We start from the raw sequence: 27,505 nt of genomic DNA, 5'->3' as shown, positions 1-27,505 counted from the left end.
GATAAATATGTTAGAAAAAAGGTACCGAGAAACACTGCTGTCCACCACACATCGACGCTTACGTCTCTCAAATTTCCCCAACACCCACCCTCTACAACCTTACAGGGGTAACCAATCCTGTCATCAATATCGTTATAGATAATATAGAAGTTGGTATAGTCTTTGTGTATTCTTACATATACATTGATCCCTTTATACATTATTTATATTAACCATATGATATGATTTTCCTGATCCAACAGTAATACTTCAATTAATATATATCTATGTTAGCTATTTTGGTGACAGGATTATTTAACCCTGAAAAGTTGCAGAAAACGAACGTTAACGAAACTTGAGAAACGCAAGCACCGATACATGGCAGACAGCAACCAAAAAAGCGCAAAATCTGACTTTGAATGAGTGACAAGATCAATAAGTAATGGCCCCCAATACACTTTATATGGAGAGAGTGAACCAGATTACATACGCGGTGCATTGTGGGTAAAAGAAATGCTAATGTTGTTGTTAAAGATTTAGCCCTGGTATCGTTAGGGGGACGGGCCCTTGTCCGAAGAGGGTAAAAATGCTGCCTCCCTGCGCGGGGGAGCACGGGCTTAGCCTAATGGCAGCCCGCAGCAGGGTGCCGACAGACCGACTCTATCGGCGATCGAAATCTAGCCGACCGAGTCGGTCTGTCGACGAGGACTGGCGTGTCTCTGAAATGCTTAGTAAGCTATCCTTATTATATAGGTTGAGCCACTGTAACACCCATATACAGCATAAATCACCATTTTCACCGAGCACGCTGCGGTGAGAACACAATGAGGTGAACCAGTTTCTCGCCCAGCACCATGTGTGTACATGTGTGACGTCATCCGCGGTGCATTGTGGGTAAAACAAATGCTTAGTGAGCTATTCTTATATTATATAATCCTTGCTCCCGCCCGCCCGTGCGCCACTTCGCTCGCCCGCTCTCCCGCTCCACCGCCGTCAGCTGTGTCTTGAGTCTTTGTGGTCAGTCTTGGTGCAAGTGTGGACGCAGGTAGGTGTGTGGAGTGTTCTCAGTAGTCTTTGTGTGTGTGGTGGTTATGTTAGTGTTTCGTTAAGTATATTCAGAAAGAAGATGAGGTAATACAGCAAAGAATATGAATGGTAGTGTGTCTGAGTGTGTGTACGTGTGTGTGGTTGTTAGTGGTTTGTTTAGTAGTTCCAGAAGGTTGATTATACACAAAATAGGGAGGAATAGGAGTTAGTTCTTTAGTTATGTGGTAGTAATGGTAGTGATAAGTGTCTTTTTAGTATACTCGCAATTAAGGGTGAGTATGTAATAGGGAAGGATTTTATAAGTTAGTGGTTTAGTAATGATTTTTTTTTTTTTTTGAGTGCCTAAAGTTGTATTGTATGTTGTTAGGTAAGATGATTGTGACTATGTGTGTGTGTGTGTGTGTGTGTGTGTGTGTGTTCTTACCTAACCGTTGTTGTTGTTGTTGTTGTTGTTGTTGTTTTCAAGATTAAATCAAGTCCATGGTGTCTCGCCTTTTGAAGCTAACTCAGATTTTTTTTTTTTTTTTTTCAAGTCGTCAATGTTGGCAGCACACGCGGTTCATTTCTTCCGGGAGTGCAGTTATTTCATTGATTTATTGGTGTGTGTGTGTGTGTGTGTGTGTGTGTGTGTGTGTGTGTGGCGGCGTGTCTCCGTTGGGATATTGATCTTGTGGTGATGATGATAATGAAAAAGAATAATGATAATAGTAATAATAATAACCGTAATAGTATATTCAATCATTGTTTTTACTATTATAGGTAGTAGTAGTAGTAGGAGGAGGAGGAGGAGGACTATCTTTATTATTATTATTAGTATCATCATCATCATCAGACACACGCCATACATACCTACATTTCATATTAGCATTTCTTGGCATGACATCAAGAATATATAGTATACATTCCACGAAGCACACACACACACACACACACACACCGTCTCCGTGGCGTAACTGGTTAGAGCGCTGCGATGCCAGGCTTCACGGTCTGACAGGGCGGCGGCTCGAGCCCGCTCAGACCGGATTCTTTCAGTTGACTAGGAGTGGTTACTGTCCCCCCTTGAGCAAGGGGGATGGGGTGTTTTTTTTTTTTTGTTTGTTTGTTTTTTTACGTCTTGGCCTATTGCGCCGGTAGGCTTCTTCCCGGTGGGGCCTGATGGTCGGTCCAAGGCTTCTTCCCGGTGGGGCCTGTCGGTCGACCCAGCCCGTTTTGGCGCAGGCGAGTGTTTATAGTGGCGCCATCTTGCATTGGCTCATGCTGCCCTCCCGGAGCTCATCTTTAATCCTTGAATCTAGAGTCCGGGTTGATAGGTGGTCTTCTGGACAGCATGTGGGTAGTTTTAACCCACTCGGCGGCGGCTGAAAAATCCTACCTTGGTGGCACCGGGCGGGGATTGAACTCGCGTCCTCCTGAACGCGGCGCCGTCACTCTGTCGACTCAGCCACCGCCTCCCCAAATGACTGTGGTGTGTGAAGTCCTGGCAGTACCCAGAGATAGACGATAAAGAGCCCTTGCTCATGTCGGGAGGGTACCTGCTGGCGGTTACGAGTCCAACACGTGATCAGGCCGTGGGGAATTACACACACACACACACACACACACACACACACAGGGCTGATGCAACACTCATACCTCTCTCCATATTACTAATTAACCTTTCCACGTTGGCGTTTAATATAAGATAAGAATGAATATGTTAATAAGTAAGAAATTGATCCGTTCCTTGGCCTCTTTCCTTGATATATTAGTTACAGCGTTCCTTGATATATTACTTACAGCGTTCCTTGATATATTAGTTACAGCGGTTACGGTCACATAGTTTGGAATAGTTCAGAATAGTTTGAAATATAGTTTACAATGATTTGGAATGTTAATGTATGGAGGGGCAGACTAAATTGTAATGTAAAATAGTTTGGAATATAGTTTAGAATAGATCGATTTTGTCTGTCACTGGCCACGCGAGGAGACACATGGAAGGTTAAGGTCACGTGGGAGTATTTTTGCGTGAGTCACGGAGGAAATATGTCCCGGGTGTATATAATGAGGGGAGTTTAAGTTGATTTTCCTTGACATTGCACTCAAGGAAATAGTACATCTAGAGTTATTAAAAGACGTATATAGAGATCGATATTGACTTTGATCACACAAAGGGGAGAGTAAGGTCAATGAACGGGTGAGAGTAATTTTGCGTGAGTCAACTAAAAAATAAATCCCGAGTGTTTGTAATGATTAAGCGGGTCTGAGATGATGTTCCTTGATACTAAAATCAGAGAAATTATGTGTATAGTTTTTAATATGACCCGTTTTGATCGACATTACCTAGCGCTGACCACACGAGCAGAAGATGAAGGCCAGTGAACGGCAACATCAGGTGGGAGTAATTTTGCATGGGTTAAGGAAAAAATATATCGCAAGTGTTTATGATGATTAGTGTTTCAGTTTACTTTCCTTGATATTATATGCAGAGAAAAATGATGTACCGTGAGTTTTTGATATGGCGTGTTTAAATCAATATTACTTAACCACACAAGCAGAAGATGAGGCCAGTGAACGGCAACATCAGGTGGGAGTAATTTTGCATGGGTTAAGGAAGAAATAGGTCCCAAGTGTTTATGATGATTAGTGTTGATTGATTGATTGATAGTTTATTGTTGCAGGTAAACAACAAGGGAGAAGGGAGGAACATGCCATCCCAACCCCCAGGCAGGACAGAGTGTGATTATACAACTATTAATACATGTGTAGGAAGCACCAGGAAATTAAAAAGATACAATGGTAGGAAGGAAAGCACAACAAGGGTCCTTGATATTATATGCAGAGAAAAATGATGTACCGTGAGTTTTTTTTTATATGACGTGTTTTAATCAATATTATTTAACAACGTAAAAGGACAAGGAATAAAATAAAACGAAATAACTGAATGAAATAACGAAAGAAAAATGTTAAAATTGGAAAAGGAAAAAAACAAAAAGAAAAAATAAGGAAAATATGGCGATAAATAGAAAGATGGAGATATGGAAATAAAGATGGATAGAGACATAGATAGACAGATAGAAAGGTAGATAGAGGGAGAGAGATGGATAACCTTACAAGCAGAAGCCGAAAGCGATAACGTTAATATCAGGTGGGAGTAATTTTGCGAGGGTTAAGGAAGAAATAGATCGCAACTTCGCAAGTGTTTATATTGATACATATTTCAACTTAGGAGCAATTTAGCATGAGTCAGGGAGGACACATGTGTTCCGAGTGTGCGTAGATGCGGGCATGCACACTCCCCTTAAGCAATCAAAGGAGATATTAATAAAAATGCGAGTAAGCGTGAAGTATGTGTGCTAATCTTATGAGTATCTTAATTATCCAAGCTTCTCAGATATTCCTCCTCCTCTTCAATGGTCTGCGTAAATGCGAAGCTAATGGGGTAGAGTATTGGTGATCTGAGCTCCGATAAGAGAGAGAGAGAGAGAGAGAGAGAGAGAGAGAGAGAGAGAGAGAGAGAGAGAGAGAGAGAGAGAGAACGAAAAGAAGGAAGGAAAGTTGGAAAGTAAAACAGAGAAAGGAAGAAAGAAAAAGAAAAAGGAAGGAAGGAGGAAAGAGAAAGAAACGAAAAGAAAGAAAAAAAGAAAGAAAGAAAGAAAGAAAGAAAGAGAGAGAGAAAGAAAGACAGAAGGCAGTAAGAAAAAGGTCCGCTATGCTCTGCGCCATTAAAATAAAATATAATAAAAGGTTAAAAGAGGTCAATTTCAGGTGGAGAGGTGTCTTGATACTCTCCCATACGCCTCCCATTCCCTCCCATCACCCCCCATCACCTTCCTATTTCTCTTCCTTTTCTTCCACATATTTTTATTTTCCCCATTTTATCTCCCATTCCCTTATTCCTTTTTTTTTGTTACTCTTATTTTTCTTCCTCTTTTTCATGGTTTTCTCTCCTATACTATACTGTACCAATCACCTCCCATCACCTGTCAATCACCACCCATCACCTGTCAGTCACCTGTCATTCACCTCCCATCACCTGGCAATCATCACCCATACCCTCCCATCACCTGTCAATCACCACCCATCACCTGCCAATCTCCTCCCATCACCTGTCAATCACCACCCATCACCTGCCAATCTCCTCCCATTACCTGCCCATCACCTCCCATCACCTGTCAATCACCACCCATCACCTGCCAATCTCCTCGCATTACCTGCCCATCCCCTCCCATCATCTGTCAATCACCACCCATCACCTGCCAATCTCCTCCCATCACCTGCCCATCCCCTCCCATCACCTGTCAATCACCACCCATCACCTGCCCATCCCCTCCCATCACCTGCCCATCACCTCCAATCACCACCTATCACCTCCCATCACTATCCATTAACTGCCCCTAACCATATCTTATCTAGAGGGTCTTATGGGCACTTAGATTACTTATAAGAGGTTGCTTGGGAAGGTTTTTGTGTCATCTATACTTTCCCGTTCATTGACATCTATAGGACGGTGCTTATTTCTTCTTCTTTTTTTCTTTTTTTTTTTTTACTTTGTTTATTTTCAGCCTTTTATTGTTTAATTTCTTTTATTCCCTTTTATTCATTCTTGTTATCCTTGTTCCTCCTTTTATTTTATTTTATTTTTCTTTCTTTTTTACTTCTTCTTCTTCTTCTTCTTCTTCTTCTTCTTCTTCTTTATCTTTTTCTTTTTCTTCTTTTTCTTCTTCTTTTTTATCTTTCTCTTCTTCTTCTTCTTCTTCTTCTTCTTCTTCTTCTTCTTCTTTGTATCGCTTTTTCCTCCTCTCTCATTCATTTTGTTACTCTCTTTTTCTTCTTAATTTTGTTTCTCTTTTTTTTTCTTTCCTGTTCTTCTCCTCTTTATTTACTATTATTCCTCTCATTCTTATTTATCACTTTATTCCCTATTATCTTGTTCTTTTTCTTCCTTTTCTTCCTCTTATGAGTGAGCACCAATCTCTCTCTCTCTCTCTCTCTCTCTCTCTCTCTCTCTCTCTCTCTCTCTCTCTCTCTCTCTCTCTCTCTCTCTCTCTCTCTCTCTCTCTCTCTCTCTCTCTCTCTCTCTCTCTCTCTCTCTCTCTCTCTCTCTCTGCCCTTGCTCTCATTAACTATATCCACTCCTATATAGGTTATCTCTTCTCGATAAACAGATAGATTAATACATTATGAAGAGAGATAGCCAGTATTTGACCCTGTTTCCTTTCTTTTCCTATCTTTCTTTCTCTCTTTCGTCTTCCCTTCTTTCTCCTCCCGCCGTCCTTGTTCTCCTAACCACCTTCTACGTCTATCTTTAGGTTATCACTTCTTCAGAACAGATAAGTGATTGCAAACAGCTTCATTGTTTCTCAGACGCTTTCAACAATCACAATTACTATTTCTACAGGCTACAAAGGAGGTTAGTCGGGTTCTCAAGAGTGGGTTTTTTTTTTGTTTTGTTTTTGTTTCATGTTCATGGTGCAAAAGTCTCGTCAAACCATTACTAGGCTCATAAAATACTAACACAACAACCTCTACCAAAGCGTTGTCAAACTATCACTATGCTCATAACACTACTCATCAAAATATTAACGCAACAACCTCTACCAAAGCCTTGTCATACTATCATTAGGCTCATAACACTACCCATGGAAATACTAACACAACAACCTCTACCAAAGCCTTGTCAAACTAACACTAGGCTCATAAAATTACCCATGGACATGCTAACACAACCTCTACCAAAGCCATGGACATGCTAACACAACCTCTACCAAAGCCTTGTCAAGCTAACACTAGGCTCATAACACTACCCATGGAAATACTAACACAACAACCTCTACTAAAGCCTTGTCAAGCTAACACTAGGCTCATAACACTACCCATGGAAATACTAACACAACAACCTCTCCTAAAGCCTTGTCAAACTATCACTAGACTCAAAACTACCCATGGAAATACTAACACAACAACCTCTACCAAAGCGTTGTCAAACTATCACTAGACTCAAAACTACCCATGGAAATACTAACACAACAACCTCTACCAAAGCGTTGTCAAACTATCACTAGACTCAAAACTACCCATGGAAATACTAACGTAATAACCTCTACCAAAGCCTTGTCAAACTATCACTAGACTCAAAACTACCCATGGAAATACTAACGTAATAACCTCTACCAAAGCGTTGTCAAACTATCACTAGACTCAAAACTACCCATGGAAATACCAACGTAATAACCTCTACCAAATCCTTGTCGAACTATCACTAGACTCATAACACTACCCATGGAAATACTAACACAACTCAACAACCTCTACCAAAGCCTTATCAAATGTGTGTGTGTGTGTGTGTGTGTGTGTGTGTGTGTGTGTGTGTGTGTGTGTGTGTGTGTGTGTGTGTGTGTGTGTAATTCACCACGGCCTGAATCGCTAGCAGGTACCTTCCCGAGAAACCTGCCAGGACCTCATACACCACACCCCCCACACCCCTTGCTCTAGGGGGGACAGTAACCACTCCTAGTCAACTGAAAGAATCCGGCCTGAGCGGGCTCGAACCGCCGCCCTGTCAGACCGCGAAACCTGGCAGCGCAGCGCTCTACCGGTTACGTGTGTGTGTGTGTGTGTGTGTGTGAGCCCCGAAATGTTTGAGAATAATTTATGGGCCGGTCTTCCATCCCGGTGACATTTTTTTCTTTTTCCTTTTTTTTTACGTTTCGGGGCCGGTATGCTTTCCTGTTGTTGTTGTTGTTGTTAAAGATTTACCCCTAGTATCACTAGGGGAACGGGCCCTTGTCCAAAGAGGGTAACAATGCTCCCTCCCTGCGACAGACCGACTCTATCGGCGATCGAAATCTAGCCGACCAAGTCGGTCTGTCGACGAGGACTGGCGTGTCTCTATGCTTTCCTGGAGTGGCCTGATTGTTATGTGTGCGCTGGGAAGTGTTTATAGTGGCGCCATACTGCTTGCTTTGCTTGGTTCTTCTCACACGAAAAAGGATGAAGAGAAAAAGGAAAGAGTAGAAGAGAAAGAAGAAAAGGAAAAAAATAGCTGAGGGAGACTTGAGAGAGAGAGAGAGAGAGAGAGAGAGAGAGAGAGAGAGATCACCCCGGACCCAGTAACGTCAATCCCTGGGAAGTCGGCGCGTGGCTGTTGCTGGGTAGGGGCCGGGAACACAGAGAACGCTACAGGGGTGAAAGAGTGCGCTGAAACTGAGGAGCTGCCAGCCGGCGTTCGAGCAATGACCCGCTGACTGGCTGGCTGACTTATATATTCTACGAGGCCGTGTTCTTCCCCTCTCACGTGATTGTATAATGTTACTGATAAACGTATTGCATTTGACTTACGTATTACATCTCTCTCTCTCTCTCTCTCTCTCTCTCTCTCTCTCTCTGGCCCGTTTCTAACCAATTAAATATTCGGCCTCCGTTTTTTTCCTCCTCCTCCTCTTCCTCCTCCTCTTCCTCCTTCCCGTTCCCTCATCAGCATATCCTTTTTTTCCCCTCCGCCCGCTCCTTATCTTCCTCCTCCTCCTCCTCCTCCTCCTCCTCCTCCTCCATTCCCTCGCACTCTCTCCCACTCACGTAGCAACTATTCGCCTTGTTTCAATCACACACACACACACACACACACACACACACACACACACACACACACACACACACACACACACACACACATTCTTACATAAGATTTCCTCCCCTTTGGTACTCTCTTGACAACGGGCAGAAAACATTGGGTCAGAGGCTTTTTTTGTGTTCTCTCTCTCTCTCTCTCTCTCTCTCTCTCTCTCTCTCTCTCTCTCTCTCTCTCTCTCTCTCTCTCTCTCTCTCTGCTATCTAACCTTGGGTGATGAATGGTCTCTGGTCTCCGGTTTCTGTAGGTCTTTAGGTCTTTAGTTTTTGAGGTCTTTAAGTCTTTACGTATTTAGTTCTTTATAGTTCTCTAGGTAGTTATGGTAAAGTGGGACGGGCGTTAGATGGTATATACTTTTTCTCCCTCTCCCCTTCCTCCCTTCTTCCGCAAACCGCTTCCGTTCTTCCTTCAGTTCTCGTAGGTTGATAACTTACGATATATCTCATTCCGGTAGGCCTACATAATTTTTTCTCCCAAGTTCATCTCCTTATCGTCTACGGATCTCTCTCGCCCCGCCTGCAGGGACCCTCATCACCCTATCTTCAAAAACCATCACCACATAAATATCCCCTTCCTCCGCCCATTCCTCCACTATCTACACACGTGATGGGCGAGGCAGCTGCGGGCGTGTGTGTGTGTGTGTGTGTGTGTGTGTGTGTGTGTGTGTGTGTGTGTGTGTGTGTGTGTGTGTGTTACGCGGCTATTCTGCCTATTGATCTTAAGGGGAGGTGCGTGGGTGTTGGGGGAGGGGGGTAGAAGGGGAGTGAAGGGGGGAGGGGGGAGTGACACAGGCAGGGGCCACAGAGAACAGGTAGATCCCATAGCAGGTGATAGGGTGCACTACTACTACTACTACTACTACTACTACTACTACTACTGATGATGATGATGATGATGATTTATATATTTATTCCAAGTCGATAAGTTCTTAAAACTCTGATCGATTGACATGTAGGAAAGCTTTCTCTCTCTCTCTCTCTCTCTCTCTCTCTCTCTCTCTCTCTCTCTCTCTCTCTCTCTCTCTCTCTCTCTCTCTCTCTCTCTCTCTCTCTCTCTCTCTCTCTCTCTCTCTCTCTCTCTCTCTCTCCTCTCTTTCTCCTCCTCCACCCCTACTCCCCCTTTTCTCTCCCCTCTCCACCTGGTTTATAGAACATTGACCTGCAAGAGAGAGAGAGAGAGAGAGAGAGAGAGAGAGAGAGAGAGAGAGAGAGAGAGCATGCCATAATCACTTTTGCTTTGCTTGTCTGTTTGTCTGTCTGTGTCTGTCTGTCTATCTGTTTGTCTGTCTGTTTCATAAGTACTTACCTATTAGCCTTACAAGTCCCCTCTCTTCCTCCTCCTCCTCCTCCTCCTCCTCCTCCTCCTCTTCTTCCCCTTCTCATATTCTCTTGACCTTAATTCACGCATATTTGAAGATTACATTAGTCCACCCCATCCTCTGTTAGCCCCTTCAGTCCCTTCATCTCCTCCCTGTCCCCTTCTATCACCCATTTTCCCATCCTTGCCTTTCTCTTTTTTGTAATAGCTACCCATCTTCTTCATTCGTTTCCCCTTCCCATCTTCTCTTTTCCTTCTCTGCCCTTTCCTTTTCCTTATCACTCTTCTCTATTATCCTTTCTCCCATTTCCATCTTTTTCTTTTTTTTCATGTAATTTATATCCCCTTCTCTTCCCTTCTTTTTTTCTGTAACATCATTCCCGCCCCTTCAGTCCCTTCTTTTTCCCCCTGTTTCTTTCTGTCACCCATGTCCCCTTCCCTGGCCTTCCTTTTTCTCTACCTTCCTTTTCCATTTCTCCCTTCCCCCTTCCTATCTTCTTTATTCCATCCTATCACTTTCTTCCCCTTCCTTATCCTTCCCCTCTCTGCTGCACTCTTTCCTCCCCCATTCAGTCCCTTATCATCCATTTCCCTTTCCTGCAGTTCCATCACCGTGTTCTTAACGGGGTCACTATACTACCTCACAAATTTTTCGAGTGATACAAAATGAGGTGTATTTCAAAAGAGCATGCATTTATTCCTTCACAGAGACTCGACACACGCACACACACGCGCACAGCCTGAGAGATGGGCGGAGACTCACACCAGAAGACGGAGGAGGACGAGGAGAGGACGGAGAGGAAGGACGTGGGAGAGAACGAGGAGACGGAGAAGAAGAGTCTGGAGAAGCTGCTGTGTGATCGTGTGTCTCCTGAAGAAGTGGTGGTGAAGAGTGGTGGAGATGACTCTTCTTCCACCTCCACCTCCGACACCGCCTCCACCGCCTCCCCTTTACATACGTTCAAGAAAGGTATGTTTTTTTTTTTTTTTCTGTGTGTGTAAATGTTTAGTGAAGTGATAGTCGTATTAGCAGTAGTACCAGTAGTAGTAGTAGTAGTAGTAGTAGTAGTAGTAGTAGTAGTAGTAGTAGTAGTAGTAGTAGTAGAAGTAATAGTAGTAGTAGTAGTAGTAGTAGTAGTAGTAGTAGAAGTAGTAGGAGCCCTCCATGATTATGTGTCGAGAAAATAAACATGGGTGGAGGTATCATTTATGTTGTGTAGAGTAGTAGTAGTAGTAGCAGTAGTAGCAGTAGTAGTAGTAGTAGTAGTAGTAGTAGTAGTAGTAGTAGTAGAAGTAGTAGTAGTAGTAGTAGTAGTAGTAGTAGTAGTAGTAATTAAAATAGTAGCAGTAGGCTATTTTATCTTTTATTTTTTGCCCTTGAAGAAAAAAGTAGAAGATTTTGTAAAGTACGCCTGTAAAGAAAGTAGTAGTAGTAGTAGTAGTAGTAGTAGTAGTAGTAGTAGCAAAAATTGTAGTACTAAATTTTATATCAACATTAGAAGCAGCAGTAGATGAAACACACAATACACCCCATTCAAACTAACCAGGCGAATAAGCCACGCCCCCCCCTCAAACCTGTATCCTACCCGTCGACAGGGGGATGGGGGGTCCGTCACACCGTGGTCCTCATGTCCTGCACTGGGGTCATCCTTATTAGCATGATGCGGTACAGTCTCTCCATCGCTATCGTGTCCATGGTAGCGAAGCCCTCCCACACACACGCCGCCCCCGCCCACGCGCAGGACGGGGAGGGGAATGGTACTGTGATTGGTGGTGGTGGTGGTGGTGTCTGCCCAGCGCCCCCATCCCAAGTTCACGAGTTTAGTTCTAATGAGACGGAGGTGAGTGTTGTGGCTTTTGTTGAGATTTTGGTTTTGATTTGGTTTTTCTCTCTCTCTCTCTCTCTCTCTCTCTCTCTCTCTCTCTCTCTCTCTCTCTCTCTCTCTCTCTCTCTCTCTCTCTCTCTCTCTCTCTCTCTCTCTCTCTCTCTCTGATCTTTTTGGTTGGTTTTGTTGGTTCTTCTTCTTCTTCTTAAGCACCCGCAGCACCAAGCTTCTTCTTGTGCTTTTGTTGAGTCATTTTAATGTTAATGAACAATCTTTAGCAGGAACGTGAAGATTACCAACGTTGTCCTCTTCTGGGATGGCTTATCCCCGTTGTGTGCCGCCCTGGCTCCACCGACCACTGGCCTTCCCTACTTCCTTCGTTTCTTCCCTCCCTCCTTCCTTCCTTCCTTCCTTCTTTTCTTCCTTCCTTCCTGTACTCCTATTTCCAGATGAGAGAGAGAGAGAGAGAGAGAGAGAGAGAGAGAGAGAGAGAGAGAGAGAGAGAGAGAGAGAGAGAGAGAGAGAGAGAGAGAGAGAGAGAGAGAGAGAGAGAGATTTACATAGATTTACATAGAAAATCAGACCACACAGACCCCATGGTCCAGACTTGGTGGTCTGTCCTTAAACCTAAGTGATTTTACATTAATCAGAAGACTCCAAAACGTTGCATTTCTACTCTAGTTGATATTAAGTTGAAGGAAGTGACGGTCGAGCTTATTTTTGAAGGAGTCAATCGTGTTACACTGGACCACTGACGGTGGAAGCTTATTCCATTCTCGCACTACAACGTTGGTGAAGAAAAATTTGGTGCAGTCTGAATTTACTTGTCTACATCTGAGTTTTACGCCATTGTTCCTCGTGCGCAAAGTGTCATCGATCATAAACAATGTTGATCTGTCTACATTCGTGAAACCATTAAGTATTTTAAAACATTCGATCAGTTTTCCTCGGAGGCGACGTTTCTCAAGAGAGAACATATTAAGGGTAGAAAGCCTTTCTTCGTAGGATTTGTTGCGCAAGGAAGGGATCATTTTCGTTGCCCGACGCTGAACACCTTCTAATTTAGCAATATCCTTTGCATGGTGGGGAGACCAAACTGTACCGCATATTCCAAGTGGGGTCTGACTAAACTGTTGTAGAGCGGGAGTATTACATCTTTATTCTTGAATACAAAGTTTCTTTTAATGAAGCCCAACATTCTGTTCGCTTTATTTGCTGCATCGATGCATTGCTGTGAGAATTTGAGGTTTGACGCGATTTTGACCCCCAAGTCTTTGACGCATTGAACGCTTTTGAGTTTAACGCCGCGCATTTCGTATTCGAACTTCTTATTCCTCGTTCCAACTTGAAGGACCTGGCACTTGTCTACGTTAAAGGGCATCTCCCATCTATCCGACCAAGCTGAAATTTTGTGCAAATCCTCTTGGAGGCTTTGCCTGTCTTCGTCAGTGAGAACCGAGTTGCCAATCTTTGTGTCGTCTGCAAATTTACTAATGCGGTTATTGAGTCCAACATCCACGTCGTTGATGTAAATAATGAAGAGCACTGGGCCAAGGACCGAGCCCTGAGGGACGCCACTAGTGACAGGCGCCCACTCTGAGTTAAATCCGTCGATCACTACTCTTTGTTGTCTGTTGCTCAACCAATTCGCGATCCATTGGTTTACTTGACCGTCAATACCTATTTGCTTTAATTTGTAAAGTAATTTATGATGGGACTTTATCAAACGCTTTCTGAAATCAAGATAGACTACGTCCAGTGATTTGGTTACGTCATAAACAGTGAAGAGGTCGTTATAAAAGGTTAATAGGTTTGATAGGCAGGATCTTTTGTTTCGGAAGCCATGTTGTGAGTCCCCAATCAATGAGTGGCTTTCAAGGTAATTCACAATTGTCTCTAATTATGCCCTCAAGTAGCTTACCTACAACCGAAGTTAGACTAATGGGCCTGTAATTAACTGGTACTTTTTTGTCTCCTTTCTTGAAAATCGGTGTCACGTTAGCCTTTTTCCAATCTGAAGGGACGTTGCCTTGTCGCAAGGACATATTGAATACGGTTGTGAGGGAGGAGAGTATTTCGCTCTTTGTTTCTTTCAGCAGAGTTGGATATACTTTGTCAGGTCCAGGACTTTTATTTGTTTTAAGTGAATGGAGAGCTTTAAGGACTTCATCGGTTGTTATTTCAAAATTAGGCAATGCATGCTCGAGATTTACAATAGTACTGGTGTTGGTGGTAGCGAGAGGAAGACTGTTAGTATTAAACACCGAGGAAAAGTAATTGTTTAAGAGGTTTGCAATGTGTTGGCTGTCAGTCACTAGTGCACCGTCGCTGTTTGTTAAAGGTCCAATACCACTTTTGAGAGAGAGAGAGAGAGAGAGAGAGATGAAGTTTTGTGGGAGCTATTTTCAGGTAGATGGAAACATTTTTGTTAGCAAAATTTTGACATTTTGATTTACTGATGAAGGCGTTATTGGCGAGTCGGGGAACAGATTTGGCACGATTGTTGGCATAAATGTGAAGGCCATTATAAGCAAAAGTTCTAAGGCTGCGGCACCTTCTGTGAGCTGCCTCAATTGTTGATGGCACCCGAACAAGCGTGACTGAACCAGGGAGTTTTGCCACGAGGAGTAAAGGAATGTGTGCCTGGCTCCATCCCGACCTCACCTCCGTCACGCTCTGGGCACGCGTCTCAGACCTGGAAGCAATGATCATCCCGCAGAGAATGAGAGACAAAATAAAACTCAGGTCATCACACTGAGCTGAATCACAATGGCAAGAGCATTATCATATCTTTGACTTAAATATAGTTTTAAAACACGTGGTCGTTTAGACAACTCCTTGCATAACGTTTCTTGTTCTGAGGTGCAACACGACCCCACTATCCCTGCCTAAGGTTTTTGTAAGACTATTTTCTATTTTTTCATTTGAAATATAAGATAAGAAATGTAAGCACACCCATGCATCGCAACACTCCCCACAGATGCGACACTCTTGAACAAGTTGTTCCGTACAAGTGGCACCGTTCCCTGGGACGCGTTCCTCTGCACGGTGATTGTAGTCAGCCGGCGAGCCGTTCCTCTCAGTGTGTTTGTGGTGCTTCTGGGCACTCCTCAGGCACTGTTATCACCAGTCAGCGACAGTCACTGTTCAGCGGGTGTTGAGAAATGCACCCGGAGTGTACGTCAACTGTACGTCGCTGAACATTTGAGTTTGATCACGACGCTGTGTACTCGCCCTGTGCTCCCAGAACGTCGCCACCACTCGGCTTGGCGCCTCTCTTGACACGACTTCTGCTTCGGGAGTTGGTGCCCCGATGTGTCTGTCCCTCGTAGAAATACCTTGGTTCGTATCTGGGCCAGACGTGGCTGCCGGAGTTGTGCTGGCGGTGCTGTGAGTGGCGGCTGTTGGCGTAATTGTGTGCAGCATTCCGGCCACCGCTGTGCTGGAAGGAGTCGTTGCTCCGCTGTGCCGGCCTCCCGAGGTGCCGAGGTGCGCCACGCAGCGAGTTAGAGGCGGGTCTAACGGGCTGCTGGTGAGGCCTCGAGGTAAAGTTGGGAGGCTGAGTGGCTTGGAGCGGCGCGGCGTATCTGGAGTAGTCGTGGCCACGGTACAGCTCACGGTCCTTGACGGGGGCGCGGAGGTTACCAAGGTTGAAGCGCACGTGTTCTGGACAGGTGGACCGTGGCATCTTTTCTCCCTTCAGGATACCTTTAGGAGACTTCCCGCCAACAGTGGTAGTCATCGGTGTACAGGCGGCTGCTGTAACTGTTTGCTGGTGTCGTGTGTTGAGTTTGTTTACTGCGACCTTTGCTGGCCCTGGCTGTGGCTTCACTTTTCTCTCCTTTGGCTTTTGCAGCTCAGAACGAATCATGGAGAGAGGGAAGCCATACTTGAAGTAGTCGTAGCCACAGTACAGCTCACGATCCTTGACGAAAGTGTTCAGGTTCTGGAAGTTAAAGCGCAGACACTTATGAGCGGTGCTGGCCGTCTTTCCTTTCTTGAGGATCCCTGTGAGGTGCTGTGGCTCAGTGTTTGTGTCGTCTGTTGCTTCCTCTGTTACTGTTTGCTGAGGCTCCGGCAGCCTGTTCACTGCTTCCTTTGGTGGCTCTTCCTGTGGCTTCACTGTCCTTTCCTTTGGCTTTTGTAGCTCAGAAGGAATGCTGGAGAGAGGGAGGCCATACTTGAAGTAGTCGTGGCCACAGTACAGATCACGAATCTTGAAGAAAGTGTTCAGGTTTTGGAAGTTGAACCTGACAGTCTTCCTGACCGGGGTTTGAGATGCATCCCGCTGTTTGAAGCTGCTCTTAAGGGGCATCTTTTCCGGCGGCCCGGTGACGGCCCTGCACCTGCTGGAGGGAGCGTCCCCAGCAGGGCCTTCTCTCTTGACCATGTGCAGAGTGATTACCAGAGTTGTAACCCTCTTGCCAAGGCTCTCCATTTGTGTCCAGTCTTTTACTGCGACTGTTGTATCATCCACTGGCTTGTGGAGCCTTTCTCTCTTCACCAGGTGGATAGTGATGGTGAGAGTTTGAGGCCTCCTGCCAGTGGCCCCCTTTCCTGCCTTCCCCACCTCCCCGTCAGCATCCTGCAGGGTGTCGGAGGGGAGCTCCTCCTCCACCCCAGCAGGAGGCTGAGCAGCGTTCTTCAGGCAGACCAGGGCCTGCTGCCCTGCATCGTCCTGGGCACCCGCGTTTTGGTTGTCCTCGACGGTGTAGTCAGGATCCTCGGAGGGGCTGCGGCGCGCCCGCCTGGCTTTACTCTGCTCCTCAAGTGGCTGTCGAGCAGATTAAATCACCAAAGCGGGCAACCTCGTAATGAGCCAATAGGCTTTCTGTTGCCTGCATTTCCATGTTTGTTTCCATCTTTGTTTCTTCTTCTTCTTCTTCTTCTTCTTCTTCTTCTTCTTTGTATCGCTTTTTCCTCCTCTCTCATTCATTTTTGTTACTCTCTTTTTCTTCTTAATTTTTTTTCTTTTTTTTTTCTTTCCTGTTCTTCTCCTCTTTATTTACTGTTATTCCTCTCATTCTTATTTATCACTTTATTCCCTATTATCTTGTTCTTTTTCTTCCTTTTCTTCCTCTTATGAGTGAGCACCAATCTCTACCCCCCCCCCTCTCTCTCTCTCTCTCTCTCTCTCTCTCTCTCTCTCCCCCCCCCCCCAAGGGTTCCAATACCTTTCAGTCACTCGCGTGGTGTTTTCTTTTTTCTTTTGGTTCGTTTTTCATTGATTTCTTAGGCAGTGTTTTTTTCTTTGGGTTTTGCTATGTACTCTTTTTATTTTATTTTCCTCCTCTGTCTCTTTAGTTTATTCCTTTTCCTCCTCCTCCTCCTCCTCCTCCTCCTTCTTGCAATCATCATCCTTTTTCTAAGTATTCAGCTCATCTGCCTCCTCCTCCTCCTCCTCCTCCTCCTCCTCCTCCTCTCTTTCTTTCAATCATCCTTTTTCTAAGTATTCCGCACATCTGCCTCCTCCTCCTCCTCCTCCTCCTCCTCTCTTTCTTGCAATCTTCATCCTTTTTCTAAGTATTCAGCTCATCTGCCTCCTCCTCCTCCTCCTCCTCCTCCTCCTCTCCCTCTTCCTCATCTCTTTTTTCCTTCCCTTTCTTCTAACATCAAAAAAACATTAAAATACATCAAAAGTGTTATCCTTATTAGCTAGTACAACCGAAGAGCAATTCATTTCAATTTTCCTTTCCTCAAACCTTTCCACAAACACCACACTGAAAACACCACCACACCACCACACCACAACACCACAACACACCACGCAGCTCCTAAAAACAGAACACACACACAAAAACAAATCGTACATCACCCTTCCAATGATCAACGGTGCCAGATTGTCGTACTCAGCCTCCTGTTTCCCCATTTACGACCCAAATACTGACTCCTCGACCACATTAACTCCCTTCATATATAGTTTTCGTTAAAATGGTTAATTATTGCTGTTTTTGGCGGTATTTACGTCTCAGAAACCGGTAAATACGAGGCTCTTGAGTACGATAATCTGGCAACCGTGCGCACAGATACAACATAAATTCAACGCTGCCAGATTGTCGTACTCAGCCTCCTGTTTGCCCATTTACGACCCAAATACTGACTCCTCGACCACATTAACTCCCTTCATATATACTTATCGTTAAAATGGTTAATTATTGCTGGTTTTTGGCAGTAGATATGGCTCAGAAACCGGTGACTACGAGACCATGGACGCACAGATACATCATAATCAACGCTGCCAGATTGTCGTACTCAGCCTCCTGTTTGCCCATTTATGACCCAAATACTGACTCCTCGACCACATTAACTCCCTTCATATACAGTTTTCGTTAAAATGGTTAATTATTGCTGTTTTTTGGCGGTAGATATGGCTCAGAAACCGGTAAATACGAGACCATGGACGCACAGATACATCATAATCAACGGTGCCAGATTGTCGTACTCAGCCTCCTGTTTGCCCATTTACGACCCAAATACTGACTCCTCGACCACATTAACTCCCTTCATATATAGTTTTCGTTAAAATGGTTAATTATTGCTGTTTTTGGCGGTAGTTACGTCTCAGAAACCGGTAAATACGAGGCTCTTGAGTACGATAATCTGGCAACCGTGCGCACAGATACAACATAAATTCAACGCTGCCAGATTGTCGTACTCAGCCTCCTGTTTGCCCATTTACGACCCAAATACTGACTCCTCGACCACATTAACTCCCTTCATATATAGTTATTGTTAAAATGGTTAATTATTGCTGGTTTTTGGCAGTAGATATGGCTCAGAAACCGGTGAATACGAGACCATGGACGCACAGATACATCATAATCAACGCTGCCAGATTGTCGTACTCAGCCTCCTGTTTGCCCATTTACGACCCAAATACTGACTCCTCGACCACATTAACTCCCATCATATATACTTATCGTTAAAATGGTTAATTATTGGTGTTTTTAACTTTTTGGCAGCAACTATAGCTCAGAAACCGGTAAATACGAGGCTCTGAGTACGATAATCTGGCATCGATGCAGCATAAAACCTCGCCAACTTTCCCTCACCTTACAGAGCAGCGGCTTTGACTGGGACGAGAGGACACAGGGACTCCTACTGGGCGCCTTCTTCTACGGGAACATCCTCACCAATGTGCTGGGGGGACGCCTGGCGGAGAGGGTGGGGAGCAAGCCTGTGATTCTGCTCGGGCTCTTCCTCTCCTCCGTGTTCACGCTCCTCTCTCCCCTCGCCGCGCGCCTATCCACCAACGTGTTCATCGGGGTCCGTCTCGCACTCGGGATAGCACAGGTGACTGAGGAGGTTATATAGGCGTTAGTAAGTGGGTACATATAAGTGGGTATAGGTTAATTAATAAGTGGGGAGTAAGGAGGGATAGCATAGGTGATTGAGGAGGTTATATAGGCGTTAGTAAGTGGGTACATATAAGTGGGTATAGGTTCATTAATAAGTAAGTGGGGAGTAAGGAGGGATAGCATAGGTGAGAGATTGAAGGGGCTGTGTAGGAGTTTATAAGTGGATACGTGTAAGTGGGCAGGTTAATATCAGTGAAGAGTAAGAGGGAAAGTAAGGAGGGAAAGATGTATAGAGGGAAATGAGTTAGCCTGAAAGGAAGGGACAAAGGAAGAGGAGAAAGAAGGAATAAATGAATGAATGAAGGAAGGAAGAAAGAATGACTAAATGGAGGAAAATAAAGGGAGAGGAGAGAGGGAGGGAAAGATGTATGGAGGGAAATTAGTTACCCGGAAAGAAAGAGACAAAGGAAGAGGAGAAAGAAGGAATAAATGAATGTTTTCCTCTGTCCCTTCCTTCCCGGCTAACCAATTTCCCTCCATGCATCTTTCCCTCCCTCTCTCCTCTCCCTTTATTTTCCTCCATTTAGTCTTTCTTCCTTCATTCATTCATTCTTTTATTCCTTCTTTCTTCTCTTCCTCTGTCCCTTCCTTCCCGGCTAACTAACTTCCCTCCATGCATCTTTCCCTCCCTCTCTCCTCTCCCTTTATTTTCCTCCATTTAGTCATTCTTCCTTTCTTCATTCATTCTTTTATTCCTTCTTTCTTCTCTTCCTCTGTCCCTTCCTTCCCGGCTAACTAACTTCCCTCCATGCATCTTTCCCTCCCTCTCTCCTCTCCCTTTATTTTCCTCCATTTAGTCATTCTTCCTTTCTTCATTCATTCTTTTATTCCTTCTTTCTTCTCTTCCTCTGTCCCTTCCTTCCCGGCTAACCAATTTCCCTCCATGCATCTTTCCCTCCCTCTCTCCTCTCCCTTTATTTTCCTCCATTTAGTCATTCTTCCTTCATTCATTCATTCTTTTATTCCTTCTTTCTTCTTTTCCTCTGTCCCTTCCTTCCCGGCTAACCAATTTCCCTCCATGCATGTTTCCATGCATCTTTCCCTCCCTCTCTCCTCTCCCTTTATTTTCCTCCACTTAGTCATTCATCCTTCCTTCTTTCATTCCTTCTTTCTTCTCTTCCTTTGTCCCTTCCTCTCCGGCTAACTAATTTCCTGTTATTCCCTCCCTTGATGTCTTTTTCCCTCGTCCTGTGCAGGGAATCGTGATGCCGGCCGTCAGTCGCTTCATGGTGGTGTGGGTCCCGCCATACAAGCGCAGCAAATACCAGACCTTCGTGTTCATAGGTGAGTGTGTGTGTGTGTGTGTGTGTGTGTGTGTAGGGGTCAGGGATGCTCTATTCCTACGACCTTATAGTGTTGAATCGCGGACTTGAATCTGTAATGGGCGAAGCTACATGAGGATAAAGGTTTTGTTTATACTAATAAGCGATGATACAGGGCTTGAGGAATGAACAAAAAATAAGAAAAAAGAAAAATAAGTTGTTTTTACTAATAAGCGATGATACAGGGATTGAGAAATGAACAAAAAATAAGAAAAAAGAAAAATAAGTTGTTTTTACTAATAAGCGATGATACAGGGATTGAGAAATGAACAAAAAATAAGAAAAAAGAAAAATAAGTTGTTTTTACTAATAAGCGATGATACAGGGATTGAGGAATGAACAAAAAATAAGAAAAAAGAAAAATAAGTTGTTTTTACTAATAAGCGATGATACAGGGATTGAGGAATGAACAAAAAATAAGAAAAAAGAAAAATAAGTTGTTTTTACTAATAAGCGATGATACAGGGATTGAGGAATGAACAAAAAATAAGAAAAAAGAAAAATAAGTTGTTTTTACTAATAAGCGATGATACAGGGATTGAGGAATGAACAAAAAATAAGAAAAAAGAAAAATAAGTTGTTTTTACTAATAAGTGATGATACAGGGATTGAGAAATGAACAAAAATAAGAAAAAAGAAAAATAAGTTGTTTTTACTAATAAGCGATGATACAGGGATTGAGAAATGAACAAAAAATAAGAAAAAAGAAAAATAAGTTGTTTTTACTAATAAGCGATGATACAGGGATTGAGGAATGAACAAAAAATAAGAAAAAAGAAAAATAAGTTGTTTTTACTAATAAGCGATGATACAGGGATTGAGAAATGAACAAAAAGTAAGAAAAAAGAAAAATAAGAAGTTGTTTAGACTAATAAGCGATGATACAGAGATTGAGGAATGAACAAAAAATAAGAAAAAAGAAAAATAAGAAGTTGGAGATCATGACAAACTACAGTCAGACACAAATTTGAAGTCAGTTTAGGTGGGGCCCGCTGCTGCACCCCCCCTCCCCCCCCACCCCACCCCCCACAATACATCACTCTCCCTCATATGTCATCCGCGTGCTATTTGAGATTGTGTATCTGACATTCTGTATACATTAAATAATAACTGACAGCGCTATGGCCAGGAAACTCCCCGCCCAGGCCCCGCCCTAACTGAGCGTATCTGAGCCGGACCACAGAAAAGTCTAGGGTTCGAACGCAAGACATTTCAATGATTTCACATTTGGCTTCACCTCTGCCGCCACTTTCTAGAGCCGCTTTCACAGTCACTTTGTTTGTTTTGATCGTTACCAATGGCGGCGATCGACGCTATAGTTTTCCATGTGAAACTGGCCTATGGGGTAATGGTGGTGGCTGCAGAGGAAGCAAGAGGTGTTGAGAGTGTGTGGTTAGGTGCGGGACTAGGCTAACCCCGCAGCCGCCACTACCCCATCGGCCAGTTTTACGTGGAAATACTATAGCGGCGATAACAGCCATTGGTAACGATTAAAACAAATAAAATGACTGAGAACGCGGCCCCTAGACAGCAGAAAGCATCAAACGGAAAAATAGGAAGTTGAAGACCTCACAAAATTAGGTAAATCGACGGTTGGAGTTTCCCTTTCCTTTACCGTCCCTTTCCTAGGCAGCGAGATGGGCGTCGTGGGCTCCCTGTCGCTGGGCGGGTGGCTGTGCTCTCAGTCCTTCCTGGGGGGCTGGCCGGCCGTGTTCTACGTCTGTGGCGTTGCCGGCATCCTGTGGTGCCTCGCGTGGACCCTGGCCATCCACGAGAACCCTGAGCGCCACACGAGGATCACCTCCGAGGAGAAGAAGTACCTCATGGCCCACTGCGTTGTGCGCAAGGACAAGGTGAACCGCTGGCAAACTAGCGTGGCGAACAAACCCCTCCCCCTTTCCTTATAGTGGCGAATAAGCCCCTCCCCCTTTCCTTATAGTGGCGGATAAGCTCCTCCCCGTCTCCCCATTCATTCACATGTTTTGAGGAGAAGAAATACAGAGAAAAATACCTCATGACTGCATGTGAAGCGCCTGAAAAAGGTGAATTAGAAACCCTTCCCCTCCCCCTCCTCCCTTAAGTCCCTATGCTTGGAGGAGAAAAAATACCAAGATAATAGCTATACCTGCGGACTATTGAAACGTTAGGGAAGGGTGAATATGAGACTACAATCTCTTTAAAACTATTTCTTATTCTGTGTATAATCTTCAGCAGTCACTTTAAGCTGCCCCCTACTCCATCCTCCTCCACCCACAACCCTCACCTCATCATCAGCCCCATCACCATCATCATCATCATCATCATCGTCATCATCATCATCATCACCATCACCATCATCATCATCATCATCATCAGCAGCAGCAGCATCACCATCATCATCATCATCATCATCATCATCACCATCATCATCATCATCATCATCACCATCATCATCATCATCATCACCATTATCATCATCATCAGCAGCAGCATCACCATCATCATCATCATCACCATCACCATCACCATCATCATCACCCTAACCAGCAGCGTCCCCCGTCAGACAGGTGTTCCTCCTCCTCCTCTTCACTCTCGTTCTCTCCCTCATCTTCTCCTCCTATTCCGCCGCCCACAATCACCTCCTTTACCTCCTCATTCTCATCCTCATCTTCCTTATCATCATTACTCTCCACCTCCTCTTCCTCCTCCTCTGCTCTTGCTCCTCATCACCATCATCACCATCATCACCATCACCTTGACCAGCGGCGTCCCTCGGCAGATGGCATTACCGTGGGGCCAACTCGCGCGGTGTCTCCCCTTCTGGGCCATCACCGTCATGCACATCGGCAACAACTGGGGATATTACACCTTCGTCACCGAGCTGCCCGCCTACCTCTCCAACATGCAGCACTTCTCCATCAAGAGTGTGAGTAGTGTGGGGCGGAATTACAGTGTGTTAGTGTGTTGATGTAGGTAAAAGATGAGGCTGCCTTCGGAGTTACCACAGTTTAGCTTCCCCAGATATCCCCAGGTACGAAAGGGAGGATGAACAACTGGGTGAGATGCCGGGATCAGAACCTGGACCCGTGGAGTTGTAGCCGGCACGCTAACCACTAGACCACGGAGATGTAGACTGTAGAGGCTTTTTTTTTGAGGGGGGGCCATACTAACCTGTCTTGTTGTGGTGATTTGTTTACGAGTCCTTGTGTTTGGGTTTCTTTTCTTATTTCTTTTCTTTTTTTTTACAACTTGTATCGTTCGTGTTGTTTTGTTATTGCTGTTGTTGTTGTTGTTGTTGTTGTTGTTGATGATGTTGATGTTGCTGCGTAGTGTTCGTTTTCTTTTTCTTTTCTATTTCTATTTCTGTTTCTATTTCTTTCTTCTTCTTCTTCTTCTTCTTCTTCTTCTTCTCCTCCTCTTTTGATATTCCTTATTTATCTTTTTCTCTGCTGAACGGCGTCTATAGTGTCACCTCTTCATCATTAAAATCATCCTCTTCTTCTCCTTCTCCTCCTCTTGACCTTACTCATTTTGCTTTTATTTTCCCCTTCGCAGAACGGCATGATGTCCGCTCTCCCGTACCTGATCAAATGCTGCTACTCTCTGTCCTTCTGTCTGCTGATGGATAGAGCCACGTCCAGGGGCAAGCTATCTGTGCTGAGTGTCAGGAGGCTATCGTCGATGTTGGGTGAGTAGATTCTTCTGTCTGTCTGTCTGTATCTCCGACGCCCTCCCTGTATATCTGTATGCGTCTCCTACTTTCCCTGTTTCGGCACTCTCAGCATATTCAATCTTTTATTCCAAAATGCCTCGAAAGCCTTGTTAAATATGTGTTTCTTTATGTTCACGGTACAGAAGAAGCGTCACACTACCACCAGGGTCATTAAAATACCCCTGGAAATGCCCAAAACGCCTCGAAACCCTTGGCAAATATGTGTGCTTGGATCCGGAAGGTTTGAGAGTACGGATTTGTCCCCTTTCCCATATCTCACTTTTCATTTCCTTCCTCACACCAGACACATCCTCCTCACACTCAACCCCCTCTCCACCTCTCCACAGCCACGTACATCCCCGCGGTGGCCCTGGTGGGGATGTGCTTCGTGGGGTGCAACAGCGTGGCGGCCGTGGCGGTGGTGTCGGCAGCCATCAGCGTCACTGGGTCGTCGTACTGCGGGTTGTTCTGCTCCCACCAGGACATCTCGCCGCACTTCTCCGGCACCCTCTACGGCATCACCAACACCGCGGGCAACATTATGGGCTTCCTGGCGCCGGCAGTCATCGGCCTCATCACCTACAACAATGTGAGTGCACTGAAGTAGTACCCCATAAAACGTTAGGTTGGAGTGCCTTATAAAACGTTAGAGCGAATGCCTTATAAAACGTTAGAACTGAATACAATGTGGGTTTAATATATTATAAAACGTTAGATTTGAATACCTTTTAAATCGTTAGGTTGGAGTGCCTTATAAAACGTTTGATCGAAGGCCTTATAAAACGTTAGAACTAAATACAATGTGGGTTTAATATCTTATAAAACGTTAGATCGGAGGCCTTATAAAACGTTAGAACTGAATACAATGTGGGTTTAATATCTTATAAAACGTTAGATTTGAATACCTTTTAAATCGTTAGGTTGGAGTGCCTTATAAAACGTTTGATCGGAGGCCTTATAAAACGTTAGAACTGAATACAATGTGGGTTTAATATCTTATAAAACGTTAGACTTGACTACCTTTTAAATCGTTAGGTTGGAGTGCCTTATAAAACGTTAGATCGAATGCCTTGAATACAATGTGAGTTTAATATCTTAAAAAACGTTAGATTTGAATACCTTTTAAATTGTTAGATTGGAATGCCTTATAAAACGTTAGATTTGAATCCCTTATAACAATAGGAGTTTAGGACCTTACTTAACGTTGATTTGAATAACTTATAAAAATATGAAGTTAACACCTTATAAAACGTGGTGCAGTGGTTAGCACACTCGGCTCACAACCAAGAGAGCCCGGGTTCGATTCCCGGTGGGAGTGGAGAAATTTGGGCGGCTTTTCCGATACCCTACGCCCCTGTCCACCCGGCAGTGAATGGGCATACCAGGTACTAATCGGGGGTTGTGTCCCGGCTCATAATTCCTTCCCCTTCTGTTTCTCTCCGGCATATGACCACAGGTGTTGCGCCGACTAAACGAAACTTTCCAACTTTTTTTTCTCTCCTGCATATGACCACATATGTTGCGCCGACTAAACGAAACTTTCCAATTTTTTTTCTCTCCGGCATATGACCACAGATGTTGCGCCGACTAAACGAAACTTTCCAACTTTCTCTCTTCTCTCACCAATCATTTATCACGGCTGGGTTACTTTTTTTCCTTTTTTCCTTTTTTTTTCATCCACCCTTCCTCACGCCATGTTCCTCTCCTCTTCCACAGCAAACCGTGCAGGCGTGGAACACAGTCTTCCTCGTGACGGCCCTGCTCTACGTCGTGGCCGGCACCTTCTACATCACCTGCATCTCGGACCAGGTGCAGGCGTTCGATACCCCCGCGCAGACCAACCAGGTGGAGGAGGGACTCGTGAAGAAGGGAGAGGAGGCGAAGGGGGAGATATTGAAGACTCAGTCGCTCTCCCCATCTCCCGACGTCGGTGGCACAAAGTATACAGAGAAGATAGATAGGAACGAGAAGGAAATGGAGATATAAGTGACCGTAGAATGACAGGAAGAGGATGAAGGAGAGGAAGGAAGAGATGGGAAAGGAGGAGAGGGAAGGAAAAGCAGAAAAATGAATGAAATCAGAGGAGTCCTACTACTTTCTCCATCACCCGAAGTAATATAGAGAGAAGATAAATGAGAACAAGAAGGAACTAGAGATATAAGAAGAAGAAAGGGTCGTGGAAGAGGAAGGAAGAAGTGGGAAAAGATGAGACGGGAAAGGAAGAGAAGGGAGAAGAAGGCAAACACACAGAGGATGAAGGAGATAAATGGGAAAAGGAAGGAAGTGGATATATGAGAATGGATCGTGGAAGGAAAGGACGAGGAGGAGGACGAGGAGGAGAAGGACGAGGAGGGAAAGACAGCGAAAGGAAAGGAGGAAAACACAAAACAGTTCCTTCTTCCATCTTCTAACGCCAAGGAAAAGTATACATAGGAGATAAATGAAGGAAGTGGATACATAAGAAGGTCGCAAAAGGAGAAGGAAGAGAATGAGAACAAGAGGAAGAGGAGGAAAATGAAGAAAACACACAATCCAGTTACTTCTTCAATTTCCTAACACCAATAAAAAGTAGAGAAGATAAATGAGAACATGAAGAAGCGGAGATAATAGAAGACGAGAAAAGAAAGAAGAAAGAAGAGAGAAAAGGAGAAAAAACACAAAAGCCAATACACTTTTTCTTCCATTTCGTAACACGAGCAAAAAGTAAATAGAACATATAATAAAGAAAAACAAAAGAAGTAAGTGAAGATATTAGATACTGACTCATTATTTTGATATTAACAGATACGGAGGAATCATTATTTTTTACATTCCCAGTACAATAGAATATTTATTATAAGGAAAATTCAAGGTATGTGTAGCCTATCCTTTGTTAAGTTAATGGTAGGTAGTAGTAGTAGTAGTAGTAGTAGTAGTAGGCTATAACATTTTTCGTATTGTAAATCTTATAATACTGTTTTCTGTGTACCACTAAGAGAGAGAGAGAGAGAGAGAGAGAGAGAGAGAGAGAGAGAGAGAGAGAGAGAGAGAAACCACATCGATCTCAGCGCAAAAATAAAAAAAATGAAAAGCGATAAATCCCAGAATGCGGAATTATATTGAAGTTTGGTCGTAAGCTTTTAATAGTTTCTCACATCTGCCTGAGAAGATAATTAAACGTATGTGTGTGTGTGTGTGTGGAGTGAGGAGTAATAGCAATGAGACGACGATTGAGTATTTCTGCTTTTCTTTTTTTTGTTGTTCTCTAAGTCATAAGCGGATGAATAACACAAGAAAAATGAGAAAGAGGTGGAACAGAGAAGGGAGAATGCTGTTTGGACTATGATCTTTATTAGTATTATTATGTTTTCTAATCTTAA

The 27,505-nt window shown here is 44.2% G+C and overlaps 1 protein-coding gene across 1 annotated transcript; it reads left to right on the top strand.

The window, feature by feature from the left end:
• Positions 1–908: 908 nt before the first annotated feature.
• Positions 909–27,505, top strand: LOC126981821 (putative inorganic phosphate cotransporter). The gene is made up of 10 exons (XM_050833392.1): positions 909–1,024; positions 10,658–10,919; positions 11,546–11,790; positions 18,835–19,068; positions 20,330–20,417; positions 22,085–22,308; positions 23,214–23,360; positions 23,990–24,122; positions 24,494–24,735; positions 25,863–27,505. The coding sequence occupies exons 2-10, from the start codon at positions 10,697–10,699 to the stop codon at positions 26,130–26,132; spliced, it is 1,806 nt and encodes a 601-aa protein (XP_050689349.1). The 5' UTR covers positions 909–1,024; positions 10,658–10,696; the 3' UTR covers positions 26,133–27,505.

Source organism: Eriocheir sinensis, chromosome 49, assembly GCF_024679095.1.
Source record: "Eriocheir sinensis breed Jianghai 21 chromosome 49, ASM2467909v1, whole genome shotgun sequence".
NCBI classification, from domain to species: domain Eukaryota; kingdom Metazoa; phylum Arthropoda; class Malacostraca; order Decapoda; family Varunidae; genus Eriocheir; species Eriocheir sinensis.
This window is presented reverse-complemented; position numbering and strand designations above follow the sequence as displayed.